At 44.8% G+C, this 22,843-nt stretch overlaps 1 protein-coding gene across 5 annotated transcripts; it reads left to right on the forward strand.

Moving 5' to 3' along the window:
• Positions 1 to 1,542: 1,542 nt before the first annotated feature.
• Positions 1,543 to 22,811, forward strand: TCIRG1 (T cell immune regulator 1, ATPase H+ transporting V0 subunit a3). 5 transcript variants are annotated; one of them, XM_077320889.1, is made up of 21 exons: positions 1,545 to 3,730; positions 3,905 to 3,964; positions 4,689 to 4,809; positions 5,752 to 5,830; positions 7,096 to 7,325; positions 10,631 to 10,728; positions 11,061 to 11,187; positions 11,870 to 11,952; positions 13,245 to 13,338; positions 14,261 to 14,473; positions 14,784 to 14,934; positions 15,477 to 15,616; positions 15,744 to 15,901; positions 16,009 to 16,099; positions 16,420 to 16,538; positions 16,718 to 16,931; positions 18,564 to 18,677; positions 19,039 to 19,155; positions 20,137 to 20,254; positions 20,861 to 21,032; positions 21,361 to 22,811. In XM_077320889.1, exons 3-21 carry the CDS (start codon positions 4,693 to 4,695, stop codon positions 21,440 to 21,442), a joined length of 2,517 nt encoding a protein of 838 aa, XP_077177004.1. In that variant the 5' UTR covers positions 1,545 to 3,730; positions 3,905 to 3,964; positions 4,689 to 4,692; the 3' UTR covers positions 21,443 to 22,811. The 5 variants fall into 5 exon arrangements, with proteins under 5 accessions (XP_077177005.1, XP_077177004.1, XP_077177002.1 ...); XM_077320890.1 differs by lacking the exon at positions 3,905 to 3,964 and having other exon boundaries at positions 1,543 to 3,730; positions 10,634 to 10,728; XM_077320887.1 differs by lacking the exon at positions 3,905 to 3,964.
• The last annotated feature ends 32 nt before the right edge of the window (positions 22,812 to 22,843 follow it).

Below are 22,843 nucleotides of genomic sequence, written 5' to 3' on the forward strand. Positions count from 1 at the left end.
GACGGCCACCTTTAACGGCTGAGTGGTACTTAAGCCATGAGATATGCTCCTCCAATCCCTTATAATCAGAAATATATAGTGGTACAGAAGTGGGATGGATATCATTCTCTGCCTTTCCTCAGTCGGCATACAGAGTGACTTACTTTGTTCTCCATTTCATCCTTTAACGCTGTTAGATATGTCTGGCTAGGAATCCACGACTGACCCCAAAATAGCAAACAGCCTTCTGTGGCAGACTGGGGATTCAAACTTTGATCAACTTGATCCGAGTCTGATATTCTAACCATTACTTCACAAAAGCTCAGATCAGTCAGGAAAGCTATTGCACACTTTGTTTTGTTGGGGGACAAAACACCACCCTGATCTGTGCTATGCTGCCCATCCTTTTGTGGCTTCTTGAGAGTAAACCTTTGGTGTCCATTGCAAATTCAAGATGTTTGGAAGATAATCTGTGCTAAATTATATGATTGCCTTTATTTTTAGCACTGCAAGTTCAACAATCATCCTGAAGCTGCTAGTCATTTTTGAGACTCAGTGGTTTATTATCTGATTAGTTATGTCTGCCACAGTAAAATTACCTTACCTTCCACTGGAAATAGCCAAAGGAGTGATAGTCTGTCTCCATTATGGGGGCAAGGATGTTGTGATTCGCTTTTAGCACTGCAAATCACACAAATCTTAAAAGCCAGTGGGCAATTTTGAGGTGTCTAGCTTTATTCTCACATGAGTTATGGCTGCCACAAGCAGCCTTGGCTTCTATTGTAAATAGCATTAGGGGGCCTTCTGCAGTTAACCTGGGCCAGGATTTCCCAATTCCTTTCATATTGGCTCTGCTGCTTAGATCATTACCCTGAACTGAGTGATCAGTTTTCATAAACCTAGGTTTATTTTCAGATGACTTATGCCTTCTATAGACAAATGTGTCTTCCAATAGAAAGGGTGTGTGTGTGTTGGTTCTGGCCATTACACAGACCAAATAGTTCTGGTTCACTACACATTTGGCAATGAAATTCCCGCAGCCATTCTGGGGCAGGTAGCCAGTTTTGAGGGTCATGTCTTTATTTTCACATGAGTTGTGCCTTCCACACTGGGAGGTAGGTCTTGTAATTATGCAGGCCACAATGTTCCAGCTTTTGGATCCTGAAACGCCCATATCTTTCTGAAGCCAGTGGTTAATTTGGAGGCTCGTAGCTTTATCTTTGGATGAGTTATGGCTGCCAGAGACAGACGTGGCTTTCAATGCAAAAGCCGGTGAGGGATAGTTATGACCTGGATGTTGGCTAGGTTCTGATTCCCTTTACATTTGCCCCTGCAACTCACATGGTTACCTTTAAGCCAGTGGCCTGTTTTGAGACTCCCAGCTTAAATTTATGAACAGTTACATATGGTGGACAGACTAACCTTTTATTGTCAGAGATATATCTACATCTATCTACAGCACGGGTAGTCAAACTGTGGCCCTCCAGATGTCCATGGACTACAATTCCCATGAGCCCCTGCCAGCATTTGCTGGCAGGGGCTCATGGGAGTTGTAGTCCATGGACATCTGGAGGGCCGCTGTTTGACAATCCCTGACACAGTATATATAACTATCACCATTAATACTGAAGGTTGACTTTAATAAAATATTAATGCTGTACATTATGATTGGGTAAAACCTCATCATAGAAAGCATTTCACTCATTCCAAAATGGAAAATATTATTGGGAGGGGGTTTTATTTAGAGCTCCATTTTTTCCATTTTTACCATTTACCATTTACCAAGTTTACCATTTTTCCCCATTTTCTCTGAGGAGGAAAAAATCTCTATTAAAATTACAATTTTAAAATTGTGGGAGGCATGTCACAGCATTGTGCCTTGATTAGTCAGGGCTTTAAATGATTATAGAATAAAAAATCCCAAGATTGAGATACTCGGATATGAACTTGTTACTCAGACACAACAGGGAAGACCTCTTATAGAGCATGTGAAGATCCATGGCTGAACGGTGGAGCATATGCTTTGTATGTAGGCAATGCCTGGCATGCCAGTTAGTAGAAGAGTTCTGGATATCAGTTGGGGGGTGGGGAGGACAGGGTCTGTCCCAGAGTGCCCAGAGAGCCGCTTCCTCCCAGAAAAGACGTCATGAAGTCAGATGGAGCAATGACCTGAGTTGGTAAAAGGAAGCCTCATATGCTCAACTCCTCCCATCAGATTGATGGATCGCCTGTGATGCAGGATCTGTGTTCTCATTCTTCATTAATTATGTTAATTTGTGTTTTTAATAAAATAATTTTTAAAGGAGCTCTGATGCAAGCAGTATTCACTAAGTACAATTTCCCCCCCTTGTCATTGTGGAATTATGGTGCAAAAAGTGTATTTATTTATTAAATTTATGTGCTTCCTTGTGCCGAGAGGCAGTCTCAAGGTGGCTAACAGCAGTTAAAATATTAACATCTCAGTTTAAAAACATAATCCAATCCAATTTGATTTAATATGAGACCAACACATTGAATTCTATAGAAGTGAGCAAAAGATTGGCTAAAACATACCCCCCCCCAAAAAAAATTACATAATCTAAACAGTAATACATCAAGCAATATCGTAAACAAGAGTATAGAATAACAACCTGGCTATAAAAAACTACATCATTGTTAGCAATTGCTCAGTATTAAAGCCATAATCCAAATAAACCAAGCCCAACTAGCTAAAAGCAAAACAGAAGAACTCTGTGGAATTTATATAAATCTACAGGGCCAGGGTATAATCTGACAGCTGGTTCCACCTGGACTGGGCCACCACAAAGAAAGCCCACATCCTGGGGATGCCTGCAAGTGTCCTGGTGGGTTGTGGGTTGAAGAATACAAGTTTTGGGGGGAATATGTTGGAAGAGGCAGCCTGCCACGTATGAAGGCGCTGGTCCATTTTGGCCTTTAAAGGTAATCGCTGGCACCTTAAATAGGATCCGGAACTGCATCTGTTCAAAGAGAGGAGAAGTAAAATCTCTCCACGGGGAACCCATCAGCAATCTTGCCACTGCAAGTTCAGTCTTTTCCAAACCTCTGAAGGAAACCGAAGCCCTAATTCAAATAGTGTTCAGCATTGACAACTGTACTCATTTTAGCAGCATTTGTCACCATTGTTCTGGTGTCAGGACGATCCTAGAAGCAGCAGCAGCAGCAGCTAGCATCCTGTGGCTGGGTTAAGTCTGCACATGTTGGAGGCTTTGGTAGGATGACAAGGTGCCCTGCTTCTTGTGTTTGGTTTATACAGCATGAAATACTAGAGAAACAACATCCATTATGGCTTAAAGACCTAAATTGTCTGGAATATTGGATGGTCTGTTTAAGTGTAATCTTGCAGCAGTATCTGTTTAATAGAGACAAATTCATGCATATGTGATGTATGCGGTCCCCGTGCTATCAGGCATCTGCTAGACTTTGTGGCTTTCCCAGATTACAGACAATTATAGCAGCTATCACTGTCTCTTTGTGGATGACTGTTTTGACGAGAGATAAGATTACCCCGGCTTCAGATCTGCTTCATAGCCGTGGACAAGGTATCTCTACCACTGGGAAAAGGAGCCCTTGGGCATGGATATGCAATTATTATTACTGACTTAGGCCTGTCTCTCTTCTCCAGGGCAACACAGTCTTCTCCTCAATGCCAGCTGATACTGGCAAGGACCTCCTTGCTGTGTTCTGTAATCTGAATCCCAGATCAGTCTCCTCCAGACCCTTGAGTCCTATGGTAAGGCAGAGCCCTGAGTCAGGAAGTGTTTGTTAAAGGGGTGGTCTGGGCTGGTGCTGGAAACAATGTTGCAACACCAGAGCTAAGAAAACCCCGCTTGAGTCAGCTCAGCCTCAGAGTCGGTTGCAGAAAGCCCTTTGAGCTTTGCAACCACCTTTTATGGTTGTTTCACAGGCTGTAGCTGCAAAATAAGTTCTGTTTTCTGCTTCTGGGCACTTGGAAGAACAGTCAAAGGTAAGTCTCTGACTTCATCCATCAGACTTAATGGACCATTGGGCCCACAGAATCTCCAGCTGGGGCAAACTTAACTTTCACCAATGTACAGTATCCCTGTTGATTTTCTAGCCCTCATAGCCTAGGGTCTTCTCTTATTGTTTCTCTTTTCCTAGCATTCAGTTTGCAAAAAAATACAGAGGAACTCTTCTGCTGAAGCCTTCCATTCTTCAGTATTTAGCTGTGCTATAGAAGCATATTCTTGTTCTGAACTTATAGCCATTTTCTGTGGTTACCTTCCTTTCTTGGGACATTGAGAGCCAGCTTTGTGTCGTGGTTAAGAGTGGTGGCCTCTCATCTGGTGAGTTGGGTTGGATTCCCCACTCCTCCGCTTGCAGTCAGCTGGATGTCCTTGAGCTAGTCACAGCCCTGATAATGCTGTTCCCTCAGAGCAGTCCTGTCAGAGCCCTGTCAGCCCCACCTACCTCACAGGGTTTCTGCTGTGGGGAGAGGAAGGGAAGGCAAATGAGACTCATTCAGGCAGTGAAAAGTGGGGTATATATCTTCTTAATTCCTTTGTTCATTCCTGTTCCAACCCCTACCCCTGTGGTTTTAATGAGCAGCTGACCAACTCATCCCAATAAGCACTGACCTATCACTAAGTCAGGGTGTAATTCCCTTTGTGCCTCCTGCATCCAGTTTGACTCTGTCTCTCTCTCTCTCTCTCTCTCTCTCTCTCCTGTAGCGCCATGGGTTCCATGTTCCGCAGTGAAGAGATCTGCCTGGCCCAGCTGTTCTTGCAGTCAGCTTCAGCCTATGCCTGTGTCAGTGAATTGGGCGAGCAGGGGCTCGTGGAGTTCCGTGATGTAAGTGCAAGAAGCCTTGAGGAATCCCTCAGCAAAGCAAGCACTGAAGGTGTTGGGGTCTAGGCAGCTCGAATTTAGCTGCTCATACGCAAAATGTGACTTTTATAGTTGCTAGCAAGTAGAAGATGGGAGGCTATCCACTTCCTAAAGAGTGGTACCCTTTTAATGATCATTTTTCTGTACATCCATTTATTTATGTATTTATGTATGTATTTATTTATATTTATTATATAGCGCCTTCCCCAGAGGCTCAGGGGTAGCCATTTACATTAAATCTGCTGTAGGAGTGGCTTCTGTTCTGATAATCTGAAGTACAAAGAATATTTCTGGTGACATCTGTACACTTTTGTCCCATTCTGGAAGAGAGTTCCATGTGGTACAGAGGTCTCGAATCCTGCTCAACAGTTCAGGGAAGTTTTGAAGACAGGATAGTTTTTTAGTGGATAGCAATATCATTTCTTATCCCTCAGACTAGATGTTGATGCCATACCACTCTTAAGGAGAAGGAGAATGGATGATCCAGTATTGGCTGTCTAGCCTGCATCCTATGGCAAAGATTTTCAGTTAAGCTTTCATTGTTGCTGTGAATGCAGAGGCTTTCACATTAGAAATGGAACTTCCACACTGGAAGTTCCCTGCACACTTTCCTTGTGATCTGCCATTTTCTCTTCATTTCCTCCACTGCTTCATTGTGGGGCTTTTTGAGAGATTTATTTCTTTTGAATCGTGGTGTAGTTTGCATCAAAGTGGGTTTGACAAAGAGTCTGTGCAGGATGGGGAAAGAATGACTGGACCACTATTAGAGAACAACATCATGTGGATCTTCCCTCCCCCCCCCCCCGCTCCGTGCCCAAAATGCTCCACTTTGGATGCCGAAGCAAAGAAAAGCCCAGAGGATAAGCATTACAATCTTCACTAACAAGGTGTTTCTTTTGCTTGCAGTTGAACCCCCATGTCAGCGCCTTCCAGCGACGCTTTGTGGGGGAGATACGACGGTGTGAAGACATGGAAAAAGCCTTCAGTGAGTGGTACACTAGCAAAGGAGACCTAGGTGGGGTGGGGGTGGTAGGAATTGCTCACCGGCTTGTGTATCTTGTGCAGGTGGGTGTGGAGGCTGTTAAGTGATGAGAGTCTCATGAGGTTGACGGGAAGCCTACTGAAGACCAAATACCAGCTTTGTGGCCACAAAATGCTTCAGGCATTCAAGGGAGGCAGGACAAAGGCTTCCTAACTGGAAATGTTGGCATTATGAAACTGGATTATTAGCTCATGGCTTCACTATTTATAAAATAAACAAGTGAATGTATTCGTTTCAGTTTAGTTTCTGGGAAACTGTAATAAGATATCTTCACGTTGCCCACTTTTATAGTAGCTCTGATTAAAAACTGAACCATCTCCAAAAATATTGCAGTGGTTAGGCAACCAGTGTGTTAGCAGAGTGGTCTTAAACAGAGTTGCCCCTTTCTAAGGCCATTTCCCCTAACTAGGACTGTGCTGGTAATACACTAACTGTGCCATCCTAAGCAGGTCTACTCAGAATCTGATTCAGATCTGGACAATAGGACTTACTTCCAGGAAAATGTTCTTCAGATTGTAGTGTAACTGTCCTTAGGCTTGTACTGTAAATTGCCTTTCTCCACCTGCCCATTATAGTTCCCTTTTTTCTTTTCCATTTACGTAAGACTGTTAATGTTAATGATTGGTAGTCAGGGTAATAGCACAGAGTATTAGTTGTACCAAGTTCTGTGTTCCCTGTCAGGTTACTAGATACAATTGTAGTAAACAGAATCATTATTATTTCTTTGCATGTTTCTCTGTTCAACTCTAAAAACGTGTTCCTTTGGGGGGATGGAGTGGAGAAAGGAAGATTTCATTTTCATGGTGATGAAATTTTAAACATTGCAGCACATCCTGCCATAACCAAATTCCTCATTTTCACAAGCCTTGCAAAAGCCAGAGGAGTAGCCAAGATAGATCTTCAGCAAGTCTGCCCATCATGTGACCCACTGAAGCAAATGCAACCACCAATGTATTGTAGATTGCCAGGTACTTGGCAGTCCCGCACACACATTTATTTTTGTTGTTGTTGTTAGTTTTTGTTTTTTGCTGTTTGAGGAAGCTTGCAGAAACAAGACACTCTTAGAGTTCTTAAAGAATTTCCATACGTAGTTGATGACCTGGACTCAGTGCAGTGGATGACAAGTTGCAGAAGTCTGACTTCAGCTATTCTGGAAGGAGAGGGTAGTGTCAGATGGTGGTGCTCATGTTCTTCTTTTCTCTCTCCAGCGTACCTGGCACAGCAGGTACAGAAGGCAGGGCTGACACTGAAACCCCCCGAGGAGAGTCTTCCCGCTCCCCTGCCCCGGGATGCCCTGCAAATCCAGGAACAGTCAGAGATACTGGTACAGGAGTTACGGGAAGTGAGCCGCAACCGTGATTCACTGCTTGACCGGCTGCAGCAGCTACAGGAACATGCTCAGGTGCTGCAGGAAGGGCAACACTTCACTGGTCAACTGGTAAGTGTTTGCTCCTCTCCCTTGTTCCGTGCCCATCTCTCTGGTAGCCAGAGGTCATCATCATCCCAAGAGAAAGGATGCAGCTCTGACCCTTTGGGTGAAAGAGAATCACATTTTGTAAAATGTGTTACCAAAACTTTAAGGGCTGAATGCATTCGGTGCATGAGGAAGTGAGAATAGAGAGAAGGAATGGCTCCTCCAAGTAATGTGGTAAAAGCTCACAAAGACTGTCTAACAGTGTCACTAAAGGAACGCCTTAGGGCTACCAGCTGCACAGAGACTTTTTGGGACAATCATTGGTCCTATCATGTTGTCTAGAAAAAGTCCCTCTTTGACCAAGGTATTACTTGGTGCCTATTTAAACTTGGTCTACTTCATCTGTTGATCTTCACTTAGCTCAAGTAAGATGCATACTTACTGGCTTGCTTCTCTTGAAGCAATTATGTTTGAGTAGTAAAGGTAAAGGTATCCCCTGTGCAAGCACTGAGTCATGTCTGACCATTGGGGTGACGCCCTCTAGCGTTTTCTTGGCAGACTCAATACGGGGTGGTTTGCCAGTGCCTTCCCCAGTCATTACCGTTTACCCCCCAGCAAGCTGGGTACTCATTTTACCGACCTCGGAAGGATGGAAGGCTGAGTCAACCTTGAGCCGCCTGCTGGGATTGAACTCCCAGCCTCATGGGCAGAGCTTTCAGACTGCATGTCTGCTGCCTTACCACTCTGCGCCACAGGAGGCTCTGTTTGAGTAGTGGCAACATCATATTTCCTGCCTGCCTGCCTGCCTGCCTTCCTGCTGTCCTTGCTTGTGAGGCAGTGGGGAATCTGGATGTGGGAGAGAGGGTTTTGGCTTGCCCCAGCCCTTCCCCTTTTCTCTGCTTTCTTTGGTTTGGCTACCACCACTCTTCCCTTCTCTACCCACAGAGCAAGATACAGATGGTGCTGTTAAAAGCAGGGACATGTAATATTACATCTAGGGTACCCAAATATCTGGGGTGATTGATGGTTCCCAGAGAAAGGAATAATAAACTGCTCACATTATCAGCTAAGGGGAAGTGAATTTCCTACAAGGACAGATTTGGATGGGCAACCAACAAAATTCAACTTCACTGGTACCCTGAAGACCAACACAATTTTATTCAAGGTATAAGCTTGTGTGTGTGCACAGACTTCTTTGGATACAGTGAAATGGAAGTTACCGGCCGTACATATAGGTAGAGTGTGAGCAGCAAATTAGCATACAACATAATGAAGATGTTTAACAGACACTAGAACCAAACAGCGATCACAAGCTCAGTTTACATAGTCAGCATTTGTTTGGATTTAATTTGAGGGGAAAACATAGTGTAGCAAATAAATATAGCAAATTGGAGACTGATGTATAAATGTACCCCTCTTAATTGTGAAATGCTGAGGGTATTTACCGGAGACCCTGTGGTTACGTCAATCCATTGCTTCTTAAGCATGGAGGTAACTAACAGCATCCTTGTCTTGAAGGTGAGTGATTTGTTGTGCAGTGTTACATCTCTTCATGTCACCAGATCAGAGAAATACATTCCAGTTTACCATTCCAAATTACATTACATTCTACTATTCATCGCATTACATTACAATCACTATTTCAAACTACAATTAAAAATAAGAAATACAATAAAATAAAGAGGATGTATGACCCTTCTTGGTGATAATAAAGATGTAAGGACTTAATGAGATTAGCATAGGTAGCAAGATAAGAAACCAATATCCCTGTTAAGGGTGGGGGGGAATGTTCCAAGTGTTGTAAATTTGTAATTCAGCAGTTTTCCTTTGCTGTGTGTTCCTGAAGCTTCTTTGCAATAAAACAACTATTTTGAGGTCACCCACTGAATGTCATTTAATTACTCTCAGCTTTCCACAATTAAGAAGGGTTAATTTACATATCCAATTTTGATATATTTATTGCTTCGCTACGTTTTCCTCCTGCATTATATCCAAACCAATGATAACGTGTAAACTGAGCTTCTTACTCATTATGCTAATTTGCTGCTCAGCTTCTACCTATACGTATGGACTAGTAACTTCCATTTCAGTGTTTCTGAAGAAGTGTGCATGCACATGGAAGCTTATACCTTGAATAAAACTTTGTTGATTTTAGAGGTGCCACTGAACTTGAATTTTGTTTTCCTGCAAGAAGACACCAATATGCCCAATTGCCGGAAAGGGACAAGATGGATGGCTATTTGGATAAGCTGAACTGAGTAACAAAGGTGGGAGATGTGTACTTCAAGCTGATGGCAAAAGCAGTGCTCAGGCTATCACACATTAAAGTCAGGGCTGGATGCAGGGTAACCACACACTGGGGACAGGAAGGGTTAGAAGATTGGACACTCTATCAGTAGCACTCAAGGAACTGTTCAAGCAGTCAAGGAAGTCGAGTTCCTGTTGGCAGCAACAGATAGGACCTGCAGTAATGTACATGTAGAATGGTACTGGCTAGATATCAGTGGGGAAATTTCACAGTCAAAGTAGGTCAGCAGAGGAATAGGCTGCCTAAAGGGTGGTGAGCTACCCTTCACTGGCAGTCTATAAGCAGTGGCTGGACAGATACTTATAGATACTTTAGGCTGATCCTACATTGAATGGGGTTGGACTAGAATGGCTTGTATGGCCCCGTCAAACTATGATTCTGTGATTCCTTCACAGAGGAAATGTTAATGGTAATGTTATTATTGTCTTTTAATAATGGGGTTTTAATGGGGACTTTAGGATGCTGTAACCCACCATGAGCCACAAGGGAGTGGCGGGAAATAAATCCAATAATAATAATAATAACAGCTAATCACAGCACTAATAAAGCTGTTCTCCGTTTTAGCTGTATTCTCCGTTTTAGCTGGATCTCCGTTTTAGCTGTATTCAACACATCAGTTATTCTGAGCACAGCCTAATATTGCAAGTTGGTGAAAAGAAAATTTAATTAACTCAGACATGGATAATTTCAAAAAGGCATACATTCAGTAGGTCATGATCAAAACGCATTTGTTTCCATAAAGGAAACTCATCTTTTCTCTGTTTGGAGTCTAAAGACTGCCATGCTTTGTTTTACCAAGAAAAAAAATTGTTTTTCCCCCTTTATCATAACATTATCTAGTTCTGTTGTTGACATCTGGCTTTCTCCTTAGTCTTTCCACGTGGTGTTGAACAAGCACAGTGTGATGGATTAGTCATGTTTGTTATTTACATATCTGCCCCATTTACTATAGCAGCTATAGGAAGGAATTACATTCTTTGGTGATGCCTAGTTCATATCTCACAGCCTTTTTTCCTGCCAGCAGGTACAGTTAGATTCATCAACCCACCCCCGTACCTTCTCTGAAAGGGATCCTCTGCTTGACCCATCCGTGGCACAACGACTGGACCTCAGAATAAAGTGAGTTGGGAGGCAGTAATTGATAAAGCAGATGAGATAAAGTTTCTCTGTGGGGTTAAAGGCCTTCAGGGCAGATCAAAGCCAGTGGCCTTAGATTCATTTCAAATCTTATAGCAGTCCTTAACTTATTAGATGGCCTTAGGCAAGTCATTGTTCTCTCAGCTTCTAACACTTACAGAGCTATTCTTGCTAAGACAAGGCATGCAACACACATTGCATGCTTCAAATGTGCTATGTACATGGTAAGCATTTGTTTTTCTGCCATAGGATATAGTACACCCTGCTTTGCATGTACCGACTCAGAGTGAATTTTCTATTCCTCTATCTCAAAGCTTTGTGGCAGGTGTGATCCACCCACTGCGAGTGAATTCCTTTGAAAAACTGTTGTGGCGTGCATGCCGTGGCTACCTTGTTGCCAACTTCGTGGAGATACCTGAGCCTATGGAAGACCCCGTCACGGTGAGATGAAATGAAGAAAATAGGCACAGAGGGTAAGGGGTAAGGGGAGAGGTAGTTCTCTCAAGTTGATAGTTGATTCAAGACTGAATGTGCATGGAGTAAACATAATAAGGTGCTGCAAGGATGGGCATGAACTGGCTCACAAACTAAAGCTCCTGATGAATTTTGGGTGGTTCTTGGTTTGTGAAGTTTGTGTCAGGTTAACAAGCATGAACTTTCCACAAACATTCTAGCTGCGTGGCAGTTCATGAATGGATACATTTTCAGACAGACTATCTCCACTCAGCCTAAATGTTTACCGAACTTCAAAGCATCGTAGCTCGGAGGTCCCCCGTGACTCTGATTTCTCTAGCATGCACAAGATCTGTTCTGTATACTCTGAATCTGCACCTGTCAGAATGACTGCCTGTTCAGTTCAGGAGTATATCAAATGGGTCATCTGAAAGCTAGAGACAGCAAACTCAGGAGATTTCCAGCTGAATCTGTTCTACCTGCTCTCCATGTTTGGTGGGGTTTGGATTTATGCCCCCCTCACCCCAGGAAAGTGTTTTGGGAAAATGACAGATAGGAATCACAGGGAATGATAGGAGGCAGAGGTATCTTCTGTGGTCTGGTTTAGGAAATGCTCCTTCTGCTCCTCAGCACAGAGGCTTACGGTCACTCTTTTCTTTCAAATGTGTAGGGTGAGAGAATCACATGGGTCATTTTCCTCATCTCCTACTGGGGTGAACAGATTGGACAGAAAATTTGCAAGATCGCTTCCTGGTGAGTGTTATGAGTATGCATGTTCCCTCTAATTTCATGAATGGGTGATTAACATTCCCCTTGTTCCTCTCCCCTCTACCTGCCAGGGTCTCATTCTGCCCATCCCTTGTCATTCTGTGCTCAGCTGCTGTTCCGTCTCCCAAATGGAAACTATTTTTTCCCACCAACTATGGGCCTTTGCCATTGATGGACAACATCCTGATTCCTCTAACACTGGCATTGGGTGTAAGAGTCTCAGTCTTGGCAGCAAAACAGGTGCAGAGGAGCATTTGTGATCACCGCCTGGCTTAGATGGCTGATGCTGCAGAGGCCCTGATCAGCCAGGTAGATACACCTATAGAAACAGAGATTTAGGATAATACTGCATTGAGCAGGGAGCTAGACAAAATGGCCTGTATGGCCCCTCGCAATGCTGTGATTCTATGATTCTAGAACAAGAACTACTGTGGAGCAATGTTAGAGCAGCAAAGATTGAGTAGCTCCAGGACAGCTGTATAGCTGGCCCCGCAGCTCTTTCTCTTCCCATGCTTTTGTGGAACTGATTATGAGCTCCCTAAAAGATGAGATCCTGCCTCTTAGCCAAGACTATCAGGCCTGATGTTGCCAGGCCAGGTACTTTCTGTTTGTATTCTTCAACTTGGGCTCATGTCCATCTCTTCTATGGGGTTCTGAGCTGGGGATGAACTCTGATCCATAACTGTGGGTATGGTCTGGCATGGTGCATGGGTGCCATCTCACTTCAAGGACAAATCCTCTGGACCCTCCACTGGTACTAGGTCCTGCAGGGGCCCTGATTTAGCTTTCTGAGTCAAGCTGGATGAGGCCATTGAATATGATCAGAAGTTGCACCTTTTTAGTTATCAAAGAGGTCTGTGTTGTCCCATTCTAAATACGCACAGCCCTTTTGTGTTCCTTGTTCCACTACTAGTCAAGGGAGGAGTTGTGGTCCTATGGGAAGAACTCTGCTTGGCATGCAGAAGGTCCCAGGTTCAATCCCTGGCATCTCCGGTTAAAGGTCTGGTAGCTGGGGATGTAAAAGACCTCTGAGGAAGAGCCGCTATTAGTCAGAGTAGACATAACTAGAAGAACCGATATTCTGATACAATATAAGGCAGCTTCATGTTTGTAACTGGCCCAAAGCTAGGCAGGCAGTGACATTGTGATTGCCTTTCAGGATAAGTTTTGCCCATCTGCATAAACTGGCCAAGCACATTTCAACAAAATGCTCTCTCTGATCCATTGTCTTCTCCCTCCCCACCCTTATTATGTGTGTTTTCTTTCCCCGTTGTCAGCTTTCACTGCCACATGTATCCATATCCTGAAGAGGAGGCTGAACGCTTGGAGACGTTATGTAGGCTTCGCACACAGATTGAAGATCTCACCTTGGTAAGCAAGTTAGAGCTGTTTGGCGTTGTACATCCTCTGAATTAGAAAGCCGGTAGACAATTATTGAGGAGATCAAATGTTATCAATACAGAGGAAGTGAAGGAGATAAGGTGGGTCACATAGTGGAAGTATGCCCCAGGAAACGCTACTACTTCAACCTGATTTCTTTTTATATATGTATGAGATGAGATGGTGATTTTTCTTTCCCCCCCCCCTTTCCAAATTAACACAGAAAAATTTTAAAAATGCACGTAGCCTGCTTCCTTCGTGCTCCATATCTCTTTTCCCAAGATCTTGGGGAGAGGGTTGTAAGTCTTCCCTCAAAGGGATTCCTGTTTGCAACCCTCTTCCCTTGTGCCATACAACTCAGTGGACTGCATTTGTCTATTGAACGTGTGAGGCTGCCTCGTATCAAATCAAAACATTGGTTCATCTAGCTCAGTAGTGCCTGTTTTGACCGGTAGCAGCAGGCAGGTTTCAGGCAGAGAAAACTCTTTTCCAGAATATGCTGCCTGCAATCCCCTAACTGAGGATCTGTGACTAAATCTGGCACCTTCTGCATACAAATCATGTTCTGCCATGGTCAGCTACAGACTGACCTGTAGAGAATGCAGTTCTGAAGCCTTGAGGGGAACATCCCTTCCCCAGATCTTGTGCTTTTGTCTTATTTTGAACAAGAGGAAGGACTATAGTGAGAAAAGTCATTTTGAACAATAAGACTCTGAGTGCAAGGGCCCTTCCCATAATGGTTTTACTGATGCCAGTGCTGCAGAAAATGGACGCCACCATGCACATTCTGTGGGCACACCTGCAACAAAATACTGCTCCAAGCAACTCATCCCATTACTGAACTGTTTTGATAGTGAGAAATGTTATAACCCTTTGGGCTTGCTCAGTTCTAACCCAGCCCTTTTGGCCGTAGGTATTAGGCCAGACAGAGCAATTTCTAGGCCAGGTGCTCGAAAAGGTGCTATTGAACCTTCCTGCATGGCGAGTGAGGATACAAAAGATGAAGGCCATCTATTTCATCCTGAACCAGTGCAACTTTAACATCACCGACAAGTGTCTCATTGCTGAAGCATGGTGCCCTGTCCGTGATTTGCCTGCCGTGCAGCAAGCCCTGAATGAGGGATCGGTAGGTGCTCCCAATCTCCACCCCCAACCATCCTCTGACCTTTAGAAAGCAACTGTTGCATTTATATGGGCTTTCAGGATTGGGCTCATTGTGTTTCTTCTCTGTAATATTGACTTCTAATTTGATACTTAGTGAATGGCAAATCACACTGTGCTCTGGACCTTGCTCATATAAGTCTGCCATCCATTGAGGGAGAGACCAGACTGGTCAGTGGCCGTGAGGTCTGGGTGGCTCTGACTCCTCCTAATAGTGACCTTGTCAAAACTGCTTCTTCACTGCCCATGCCTGATGCTCTCTCTCCACACTGCAGCACCGAGCAGGTTCCGGGGTGGCATGCTTTGTACATCAGGTCCCATGCTCAGACGACCCTCCCACCCTCATTCGCACGAACAAATTCACCGCTGGCTTCCAGAACATCATTGATGCCTATGGGGTGGCCAGCTATCAGGAGGTGAATCCAGGTGAGAACATTTACAACGTCCATCCTGCCTTGCCCTCAGGGGGACGGACAATTTTGGTCACAGCGTCCTTTTAAGAAAAAGTGAAGGGCATTTAGGGAATTAGCTCTGGAGGCAGTGTTCTCAAGAAGGGAAGATCATGAGTTTCCTGGGCTTGATTAGCTTTGAGGTATAGAGATGAAAGAAGGTTACAATGGATAAGAGGGTCATTATGTTTACTGTATGTCGGCAAATGGGATAAAACTATGGTGATTTATGGCTGCATCCACATATTAATATTGAATATTGCATATTTGTTGTGCTTTAGCAATCACTCTGCAGTTGGGTTGCTTTGTCCACAAAGGATATCCCAGTTGCAAATGAACTACTGTAGCACAGTAGTGAAATATGCAGCTATGAGTGGATGCAGCCCTATGGAATAATCCTGCAAATGGCTTGCAGCCCATAAAAGAAAGGAATTGTAATAGTTTGAAGACCATGGTAAAGTGAAAAAGTAGCTGCGTTGTGTTTGCCGTGAGTGATTTCCTTGGTTGTCTATTTTACAGCTCCTTATACCATCATCACTTTCCCCTTCCTGTTTGCTGTCATGTTCGGGGACGTTGGCCATGGGCTACTGATGTTCCTCTTTGCACTTTGGATGGTACTGTATGAGAACCGCCCTGGCATGAGGAAGGTGGAAAATGAGGTAAGCTCTGGAATGAAGGACAGGCAAATGGGGATGCATTTTCAATAGGAAAGGGGGTCCTGTAACCTACTTGGAGATCTACTTCTGTTCTCCATACATGTTGCTTCTCTCCCCCCCCCCCCCCAAGATCTGGCAGATGTTCTTTGAAGGCCGCTACCTCATCCTGCTGATGGGGGCCTTCTCCATCTACACTGGCTTCATCTACAATGAGTGTTTTGGCAAAGCTACTACAATCTTTCCATCTGGCTGGAGTGTCGCTACCATGGTCAACCACTCAGGATGGAGGTACTGCCTTGACCAAGCCCCAAAACCATAGCCAGTCTCCTTTTCTCCTTGCCCTTTTCCCCATGCCAGCTGACACTTGTACAGTGAAGGTCTCCTTCTCTTTACAGTCGAGATAATTTGTCTGCACCCCCTGTCCTGGCTCTGGACCCCAATATCTCAGGAGTCTTTAAAGGCCCTTATCCTTTTGGTATAGACCCGGTAAGTGTTGAGGAACTTGAACTGTCTTAATGACCCAAAAACATTGTGCTTGCTTTTGGGCATCTGTTAGAAATTACTTCCTTCCAGTCTGAAGCACCTGAGTAAATCAAGACTCCAGTGGGAACTAAAGCAGACTAAGAAAATGTATTCCAGCATATGCTTTCATGTGGCGTAGTACATGGCTACCAGTCATAATAGCAACATTAAAGTAACTGGGTTTTACCTTGCAGTCCTCTAGTTCTCTCCCACCATTGCTAAAAGAGCTCTACTCTCTGCATCAATTTTTTGTGTAATTCTTTCCTCCAACTCTTGTGATTCAGATTTGGAGCTTGGCCATCAACCATCTCACCTTCTTGAACTCCTTCAAGATGAAGATGTCAGTGATCCTGGGAATTGTGCACATGAGCGCTGGTGTGTTTCTTGGAATCTTCAACCACATGTAAGTGCCCAGCTCATTGCCCACCTGCTAGAGATTTCCTGACTCCACATCAGTCAGTTAAGCATTCATGTTTTGCCAGGGGAATCCCACCTTGCTTCCAGTTAGCAGAGAGGATTCCCCTGGCAGGGCAATGGAACTCCTACTGATGCTGATGTATATCTTTTCTGTCTGGCTCCCAGACACTTCAGGCACCTCTACAAGCTGCTGCTGGTTTTCCTCCCGGAGATCATCTTCCTACTGGTGCTCTTCGGATACCTTGTGGTCCTCATCGTTTACAAATGGCTGAATTTTGATGCCTCTGATTCCCAGGATGCACCCAGCATCCTCATCCACTTTATTAACATGTTCCTTTTTGCTGAGAATGCTGACAACAAGCCTCTTTTTCATCACCAGGTAACTGGAAACCTGTTCTCTATAGCTGATTGTGCTGTTTGGAAAGACCCGTCTCCCTTACCTCCCCAGAAACTATTCTCCCGCCAACAAGTCCAATTTGTTCAACCAGAAAACAATTATATCCTATCACTAGGAAGGAAAGCATCATGATATCCAGTTCCCTGAAGGGAGAGGCAACTCATATCCCTGGCAGAATATAGTTTATATTACGTGCTCCAAAAAAACATTGCAGTGTGAAATGCTAGGTAAGCTATTAGGAGTCTGCATTCTGGTTCACCTGAACCGAAATTATACCTGAAAAACACCTTATCAGTAGTTTTCAAGTATATTTTGGCATCCCAGATATATCCAGGATTTTTCAGGAGAACAAAAAATAATACTCAACCCTTGTTCTCTGGGAGGTAGACTCAGGCACAATTGAGAGAAATTCAAGGCCAGGAATGAGGACGGGGCTATCGCCTCCATATTCCATCTCATTAGCATAAGGGGCCTGGGGGGCAGGAAGCTGGCTTGCTTGGCAGGAAGTATGTGCAGTTGCAGAGTGTGTGGTCACATGTTTAACAACAGCTGCAGGCCATCTAGCATAAAAGAAGGCAATTCATTCTAGTCTAGACCCTTGTTATGTGCCCTTGGCTTTGATCCTGTCTTTGATGCCTCTGGATCAGGGTGGGCCTTGCTTGGCCAGACTTCAAAGCTGTGACTTGGACTCTGCAGTCTGGTCAGGTAACAGCTGAATCAGACAACCAAAACTTGGATAACTATTATAGGTTAGCTGTTTAGATTTGATTATTTTAACTTTGCATTGCGCTTACGTTTATATTTGTGGTTGTTGGTTTCCCTAGGAATGAGGATATACCTCCCCAGCATTTTTGTGTTTTGTTTTGCCTGACTTGAGAGCTTGGTGTAGTGGTTAAGAGTAACAGCCTCTAATCTGGCAAGCCAGGTTTGATCCCCCACTCCTCCATGTGTAGCCAGCTGGGTGACCTTGGTTAGTGACAGTCCTGTTAGAGCTGTTCTTACAGAGCAGTCCTGTCAGAGCTCTCTCGGCCTAACCTACATCTCAGAGTGTCTGTTGTGGGGAGAGGAGGGGAAAGTGATTGTAAGCCGCTTTGAGGCTCCTTCAGGTAGTAAAAAGTAGAGTAGAAAAACCAACTTTTCTTCTCGTCTTCTTGTCTCCTAAGCTTTGACAGAGATATTATTTATCTCCTCTTTTGTTTCCTGTTGACAAGCCCCAGTTTATGGCATTCCGAATGTTCCATTGTAAGTGTACTTGTCAACAGTATTAATAACAACCTGATTTTAGTAGAAGATCTGTTGTATACTGTCCCAAGACAGCTTTGCCAGGAGGGTCAGTGAATAAATCACATAAATACAATTTTAAAATAAAGAATGACCTTTGGCAGTGCCCGCATGCCCTGAATAGGGATTGAGGCAGCATGCAAAGAGGAAAGGGAGGGAATCAAGGGCACTGTGCTGCTATCTTGTGCCCCAGCATTATGAATGGGTCTGCAGTCCAGTCCTAATAGGATTTGTTTGTTTATCCAGGGAGACCAGGTAATGCTCATCCAGCCCAGCTTCATTGTACCTTTCCTCCAGCAGTAAAGTAATTGCATGTTTTTTCTTTGCCTACAGGCTGAAGTACAGAAAGCATTGGTGGTGATAGCCGTGATCTGTGTTCCAGTCCTGCTGCTGGGGACACCCTTATACCTCCGGAGCCAGCATCAGCGTGGGATCTCTCATTCCACAGTAAGGCCACGCCCTCTGCCTGGGCTTCTACTTGCTGCCTGAAACCTGCCTTTCTGTCCATGTTGCCAGGTCAGGTTCAGTGCAGCTGTGTTAATGTGTCTCCCATCCCCTGCCTCCTAAGAGAGACCCTAGACCCTTTAAGATAGGAGACTGAGAGACTGAATTTGGGCATCCTCTCTAATGGCTATTTTGGCATCAGCTGTTGGGGCCTAAGTGAAGGAGGTCAGCATAGCAGGCCTGTGATTTCTGTCCCTAACATGTGATTCTGAGGGGACAGCAGAGCCCATGAGTCCAGAAGGAGGGGGTGTGTTCTGTGCATGGCTATTCCTTTCCTGACAGCAGTTCTGTGGGACTCTTGCAGCATCATCCATCTAGCTCAGAGGAGCGTCAGCCACTGTTAAACTCAACAGAGCCAAGCAGCTCTGTGAATGTTGCTGAAGACGACATGAATCATGCAAGATCCAAAGGTGAATCGACGGTAAGCCTCCTGGTAGGGAGGTCACAATGGGCCTAGAGTTCTAGAATTTAAAATTCACCTCTTTGATGCTGTCACTGAAGTAAATTGTGTCAATCTACCCCTGTGGGGGGCTTCCCAGAGGTATGAGAGAAAGCTGGAGTGAGTTAGTGATGAGGAAATATGCATTTCCCTTACTCAGTAGTTCTCATTTATTTCACCAGAACTGAGCCTGGGAGCAAAAGGTCTATCTGGGATGTGTTCTGGCTCAAATTAAGGCCTGCTGTGTGGCCACAAGAAGAGAACAAAGCAAAACAGTCACAGTCCTTGTCTTCTTGAAAACCCATCTTTCTGATTCTCAAGCCATGTTCTGAAGGAACTTGATTTGTTCCGCACAAGAATGAGGACTTGAAACACAATTAAGGGCTGCAAATCCTGTGATTCTGCAGCAGTCCCCCTGGTTTGCATGAGAGGCCATAGAAGAGGCCTCTCCTGTTGAGGGAGCCTATTTTACGTGTCCACTGGATCAGCAGCTGCAGATAGTAGCTGAATAAACTCAGGACAAGGAGGTCCAATGATATGGATTGGGCTCTAAGTGGTGGTCCTTACGCTAGAAGTCATAAATGGCCTATGCCTGTCTTTTGTGCAGAGCTCCTAAGAGCCAAGTCTCTTTACAGAGGAGGCTCAAGGAGGCACAGGCTGAGGGGTGGGGCGGGGGAGCTTGCTTTGGCCTTCCTAAATTTTTTTCCTCTCCTCTCCTTTCCATAGGAATGCATTCAGGATGAAACATATTCCTAAGCATATTCCTTTTCCTTTATAGGTAGAGCCACCACATCTTATCTTTGCTAGATGGTTCAACGGTCTGGGATATAGCTTAGGGTCTATGAACTATGGAGGCAGCTTCAGGGGGCAGAAATACTCCCTGTTTTCTTATGGGGAAGCAGTGCAGGGTGTTAGAGGAGTCCTTGCCAACATGCTGACTCTCTTGCCGCCTCTCCCTTTCAGTTTGAGTTTTCCGATGTGTTCATGCATCAGGCGATTCACACCATCGAGTATTGCCTTGGCTGCATCTCTAACACTGCTTCCTACCTGCGACTCTGGGCCCTCAGCTTGGCCCATGCACGTGAGTAAACCGAGCTGGTTGGGGGTTCAGAGAATACAGAGGGAGCTCAGGCAGCAGCATAGGGTTGAGCAGGTGGTGGGCAAATTGGGTGTTCCTGAGAACTTGGTAGCAGGGAAGGCTAGAGTGGGCATGGGATAGCACAATCTTCTCCGATCTCAGAAACTAAGCAAGGATGGTACTGGGAAGGCAGAACACCAAGGGAGACACGGCAGAGGAAGGAAGTGGCAAACCATCTCTGCTTTTCACTTGCCTCGACGGCCCCTTGTCATGTCGTCATTAGTCAATTGTAACCTGGAGGCTCTGAGCAGGAATATCAGGACTCTCTCAGCCTCACCTACCTCACAGGGTGTCTGTTGTGGGGAGAGGAAAGGGAAGGTGACTATAAGCCACTTTGAGCCTCCTTCAGGTAGAGAAAAGCGGCATATAAGAGCCAACTCTTCTTCTTCTTCTTCATCATCTTCATAGGTAACAATGAAGGGGTGGGAGGGGCTTTGTGCTAGGCCTCTACGTACCATCCCTATCTCTGAAGTTTCTAGGGTGTGCTAGAGAATGGGGAAGGTTGCTTGGCCAGCTCCATTGATGCCTGACACCCACCTCTATCTGCAGAACTCTCGGAGGTCCTGTGGAACATGGTGATGACAAATGGCTTCCCAAGAATAGGCTACCTGGGTGCGTTAGTCATCGTGCCTGTCTTTGCATTCTTTGCTGTACTGACTGTGGCCATCCTGCTTGTGATGGAAGGGCTGTCGGCTTTCCTGCATGCCCTGCGTCTACACTGGTAAGACATGCACACACCCCTCCCAACAACACTGCAACTGTCAGTGAAGCATATGTATGGCTTGTGTGAGATCTGCTACCTCACTTGGGTTGGATCTCCCAGTGATTTTCATATCATGGAATGGGAGCATTAGAGAGATCCTCTCCATCAGTCTGGACATGCAATACAGATTCTGGGAGAGAGGGTGGGATTTAGAATGGTAATGAATATGCACCCCGTTGCAAAGGGACACACATATTTCAGGAGTCGTCTGATACTGGGGCAGAGGGGGTTGTAAACTGAAGGTTGGACTTGCGAGATCTGAACTGACTGTTCTTGGATTTTTCAGGGTGGAATTCCAGAACAAGTTCTATGCAGGGACTGGCTACTCATTCATCCCTTTCTCCTTCACTGTTGACACCTGGGATTGAGAGAGAGTTAACTGCTTCTTCCTGAAACCAGGGGCCCCCTTGGAAAATGGACTGGCTTATGCACAAGCAACTGTCTGCTTTCTCCCCCTTTCCACCGCTTGTGCCTCCTGTTCAACCAGAAGGCACAGCAATGCTTCTTTACCTCAGCATCTCCTTGGGGTGAGGGAATGCCTGCCTAGGCTTTCCTCTCCATTACTATGAAAGGAAGGTTTTACTCTTCCAACATTGGGATAGCAGCATTAGGATGCAGTTCTGGAATCAAGTTTTCCTGAGACCTAAATCCTACACCAAGCAGTGTTATTTCTAATACAACTGAACCAATCTGCCTTATCAAAGCCACTGAGAAAGAATGAAATGTGACCTGAAGGAGCAACAGAACATGGATTGCTATACCAGTCATTGTCCGTCTTTACTGATGGCACCACTCTGCCCAGGAGCAGCGTTGCTCAGCTACATCAAAGAACAAGATGCCCAGCTCAGACAGCAGCTCTGCCCACATCCGAAGACTTCCATCATTTAGAATTCTTCGCTAGAATTCTGTCAGTGTTAATTACCTGATTGACATCTCTCTCACAGAGGTGGTTAGGAAACTGGGCATCGCCCTCCAATGGTCAAGTGCACAATGTGGAGTTGTAGGTAAAATCCATTGCCCTCTGTATCAGCCTGCTGCAAAGGATCTGTCTGAATGACCAACTCATAAAAAGAAAGGGACTAAGGGGGCGGTGTCTGCCCATTCCTCTTCAGTGCCCTCTTTGCCAGCTGCTTAACATAACGCGGCACATGAAGTCAGACCTGAAGACCGGCAGAGGGACTCTTGCCTGGATTGCAGAAAAACTGTCCTTCACACTGAAGGCAAGAAGGTCACAGCATCATCCCCTGCCCCATCCTCTTCTGTGCTGCCTTTAGGAAAGGGGCCACACTATAAGGAAACTATCTAGAAATCCATGCTAGATATATCCTGTAAGCCCCATAACCACTCCCTTTAACAATTAAACAAAATTCTCTACCTACACTGTCATATTTGCCTCCCAGTCTTATTTTGGTTGCAGAGGTGGTTCACAATCTCTGCTGTGCAGCATACTGCATTTGGTTATTTTGTATGGCTTTAAGAAACGGGGAAATGTACCAAAAACACTAGGGACCAAAATGTAAATGTGATATAGGCATAGGAAGGACACTTTAAAAAAAAGCCAAAGCATGTAAGACATATATGCACAAACACACCATGTCCAATATTGAGAAATTTATCCTTACATAACTGTGTCACTTGCATTTTGCCCAAAGAATTAGGACAAAGAATTGTTCCCATTTGAATCCTGAGGTGCAATATTATGGGCGAACAATAAACAAATATTGGTCTAGGAACTTAGCAATACTATATATGGTTTATCGCTTTCATCT

The sequence above is a fragment of the Paroedura picta genome, chromosome 2, assembly GCF_049243985.1.
Source record: "Paroedura picta isolate Pp20150507F chromosome 2, Ppicta_v3.0, whole genome shotgun sequence".
Taxonomy (NCBI): domain Eukaryota; kingdom Metazoa; phylum Chordata; class Lepidosauria; order Squamata; family Gekkonidae; genus Paroedura; species Paroedura picta.

Bases quoted from the DNA above. Each gene is read 5' to 3' on its own strand.
- TCIRG1 (XM_077320889.1), top strand. From the start codon at position 4,693: ATGGGTTCCATGTTCCGCAGTGAAGAGATCTGCCTGGCCCAGCTGTTC. The intron at 4,810-5,751 runs GTAAGTGCAAGA...TTTTGCTTGCAG, and splicing joins GGCTCGTGGAGTTCCGTGAT to TTGAACCCCCATGTCAGCGC. The intron at 11,953-13,244 runs GTGAGTGTTATG...CCCCGTTGTCAG, and splicing joins ATTTGCAAGATCGCTTCCTG to CTTTCACTGCCACATGTATC.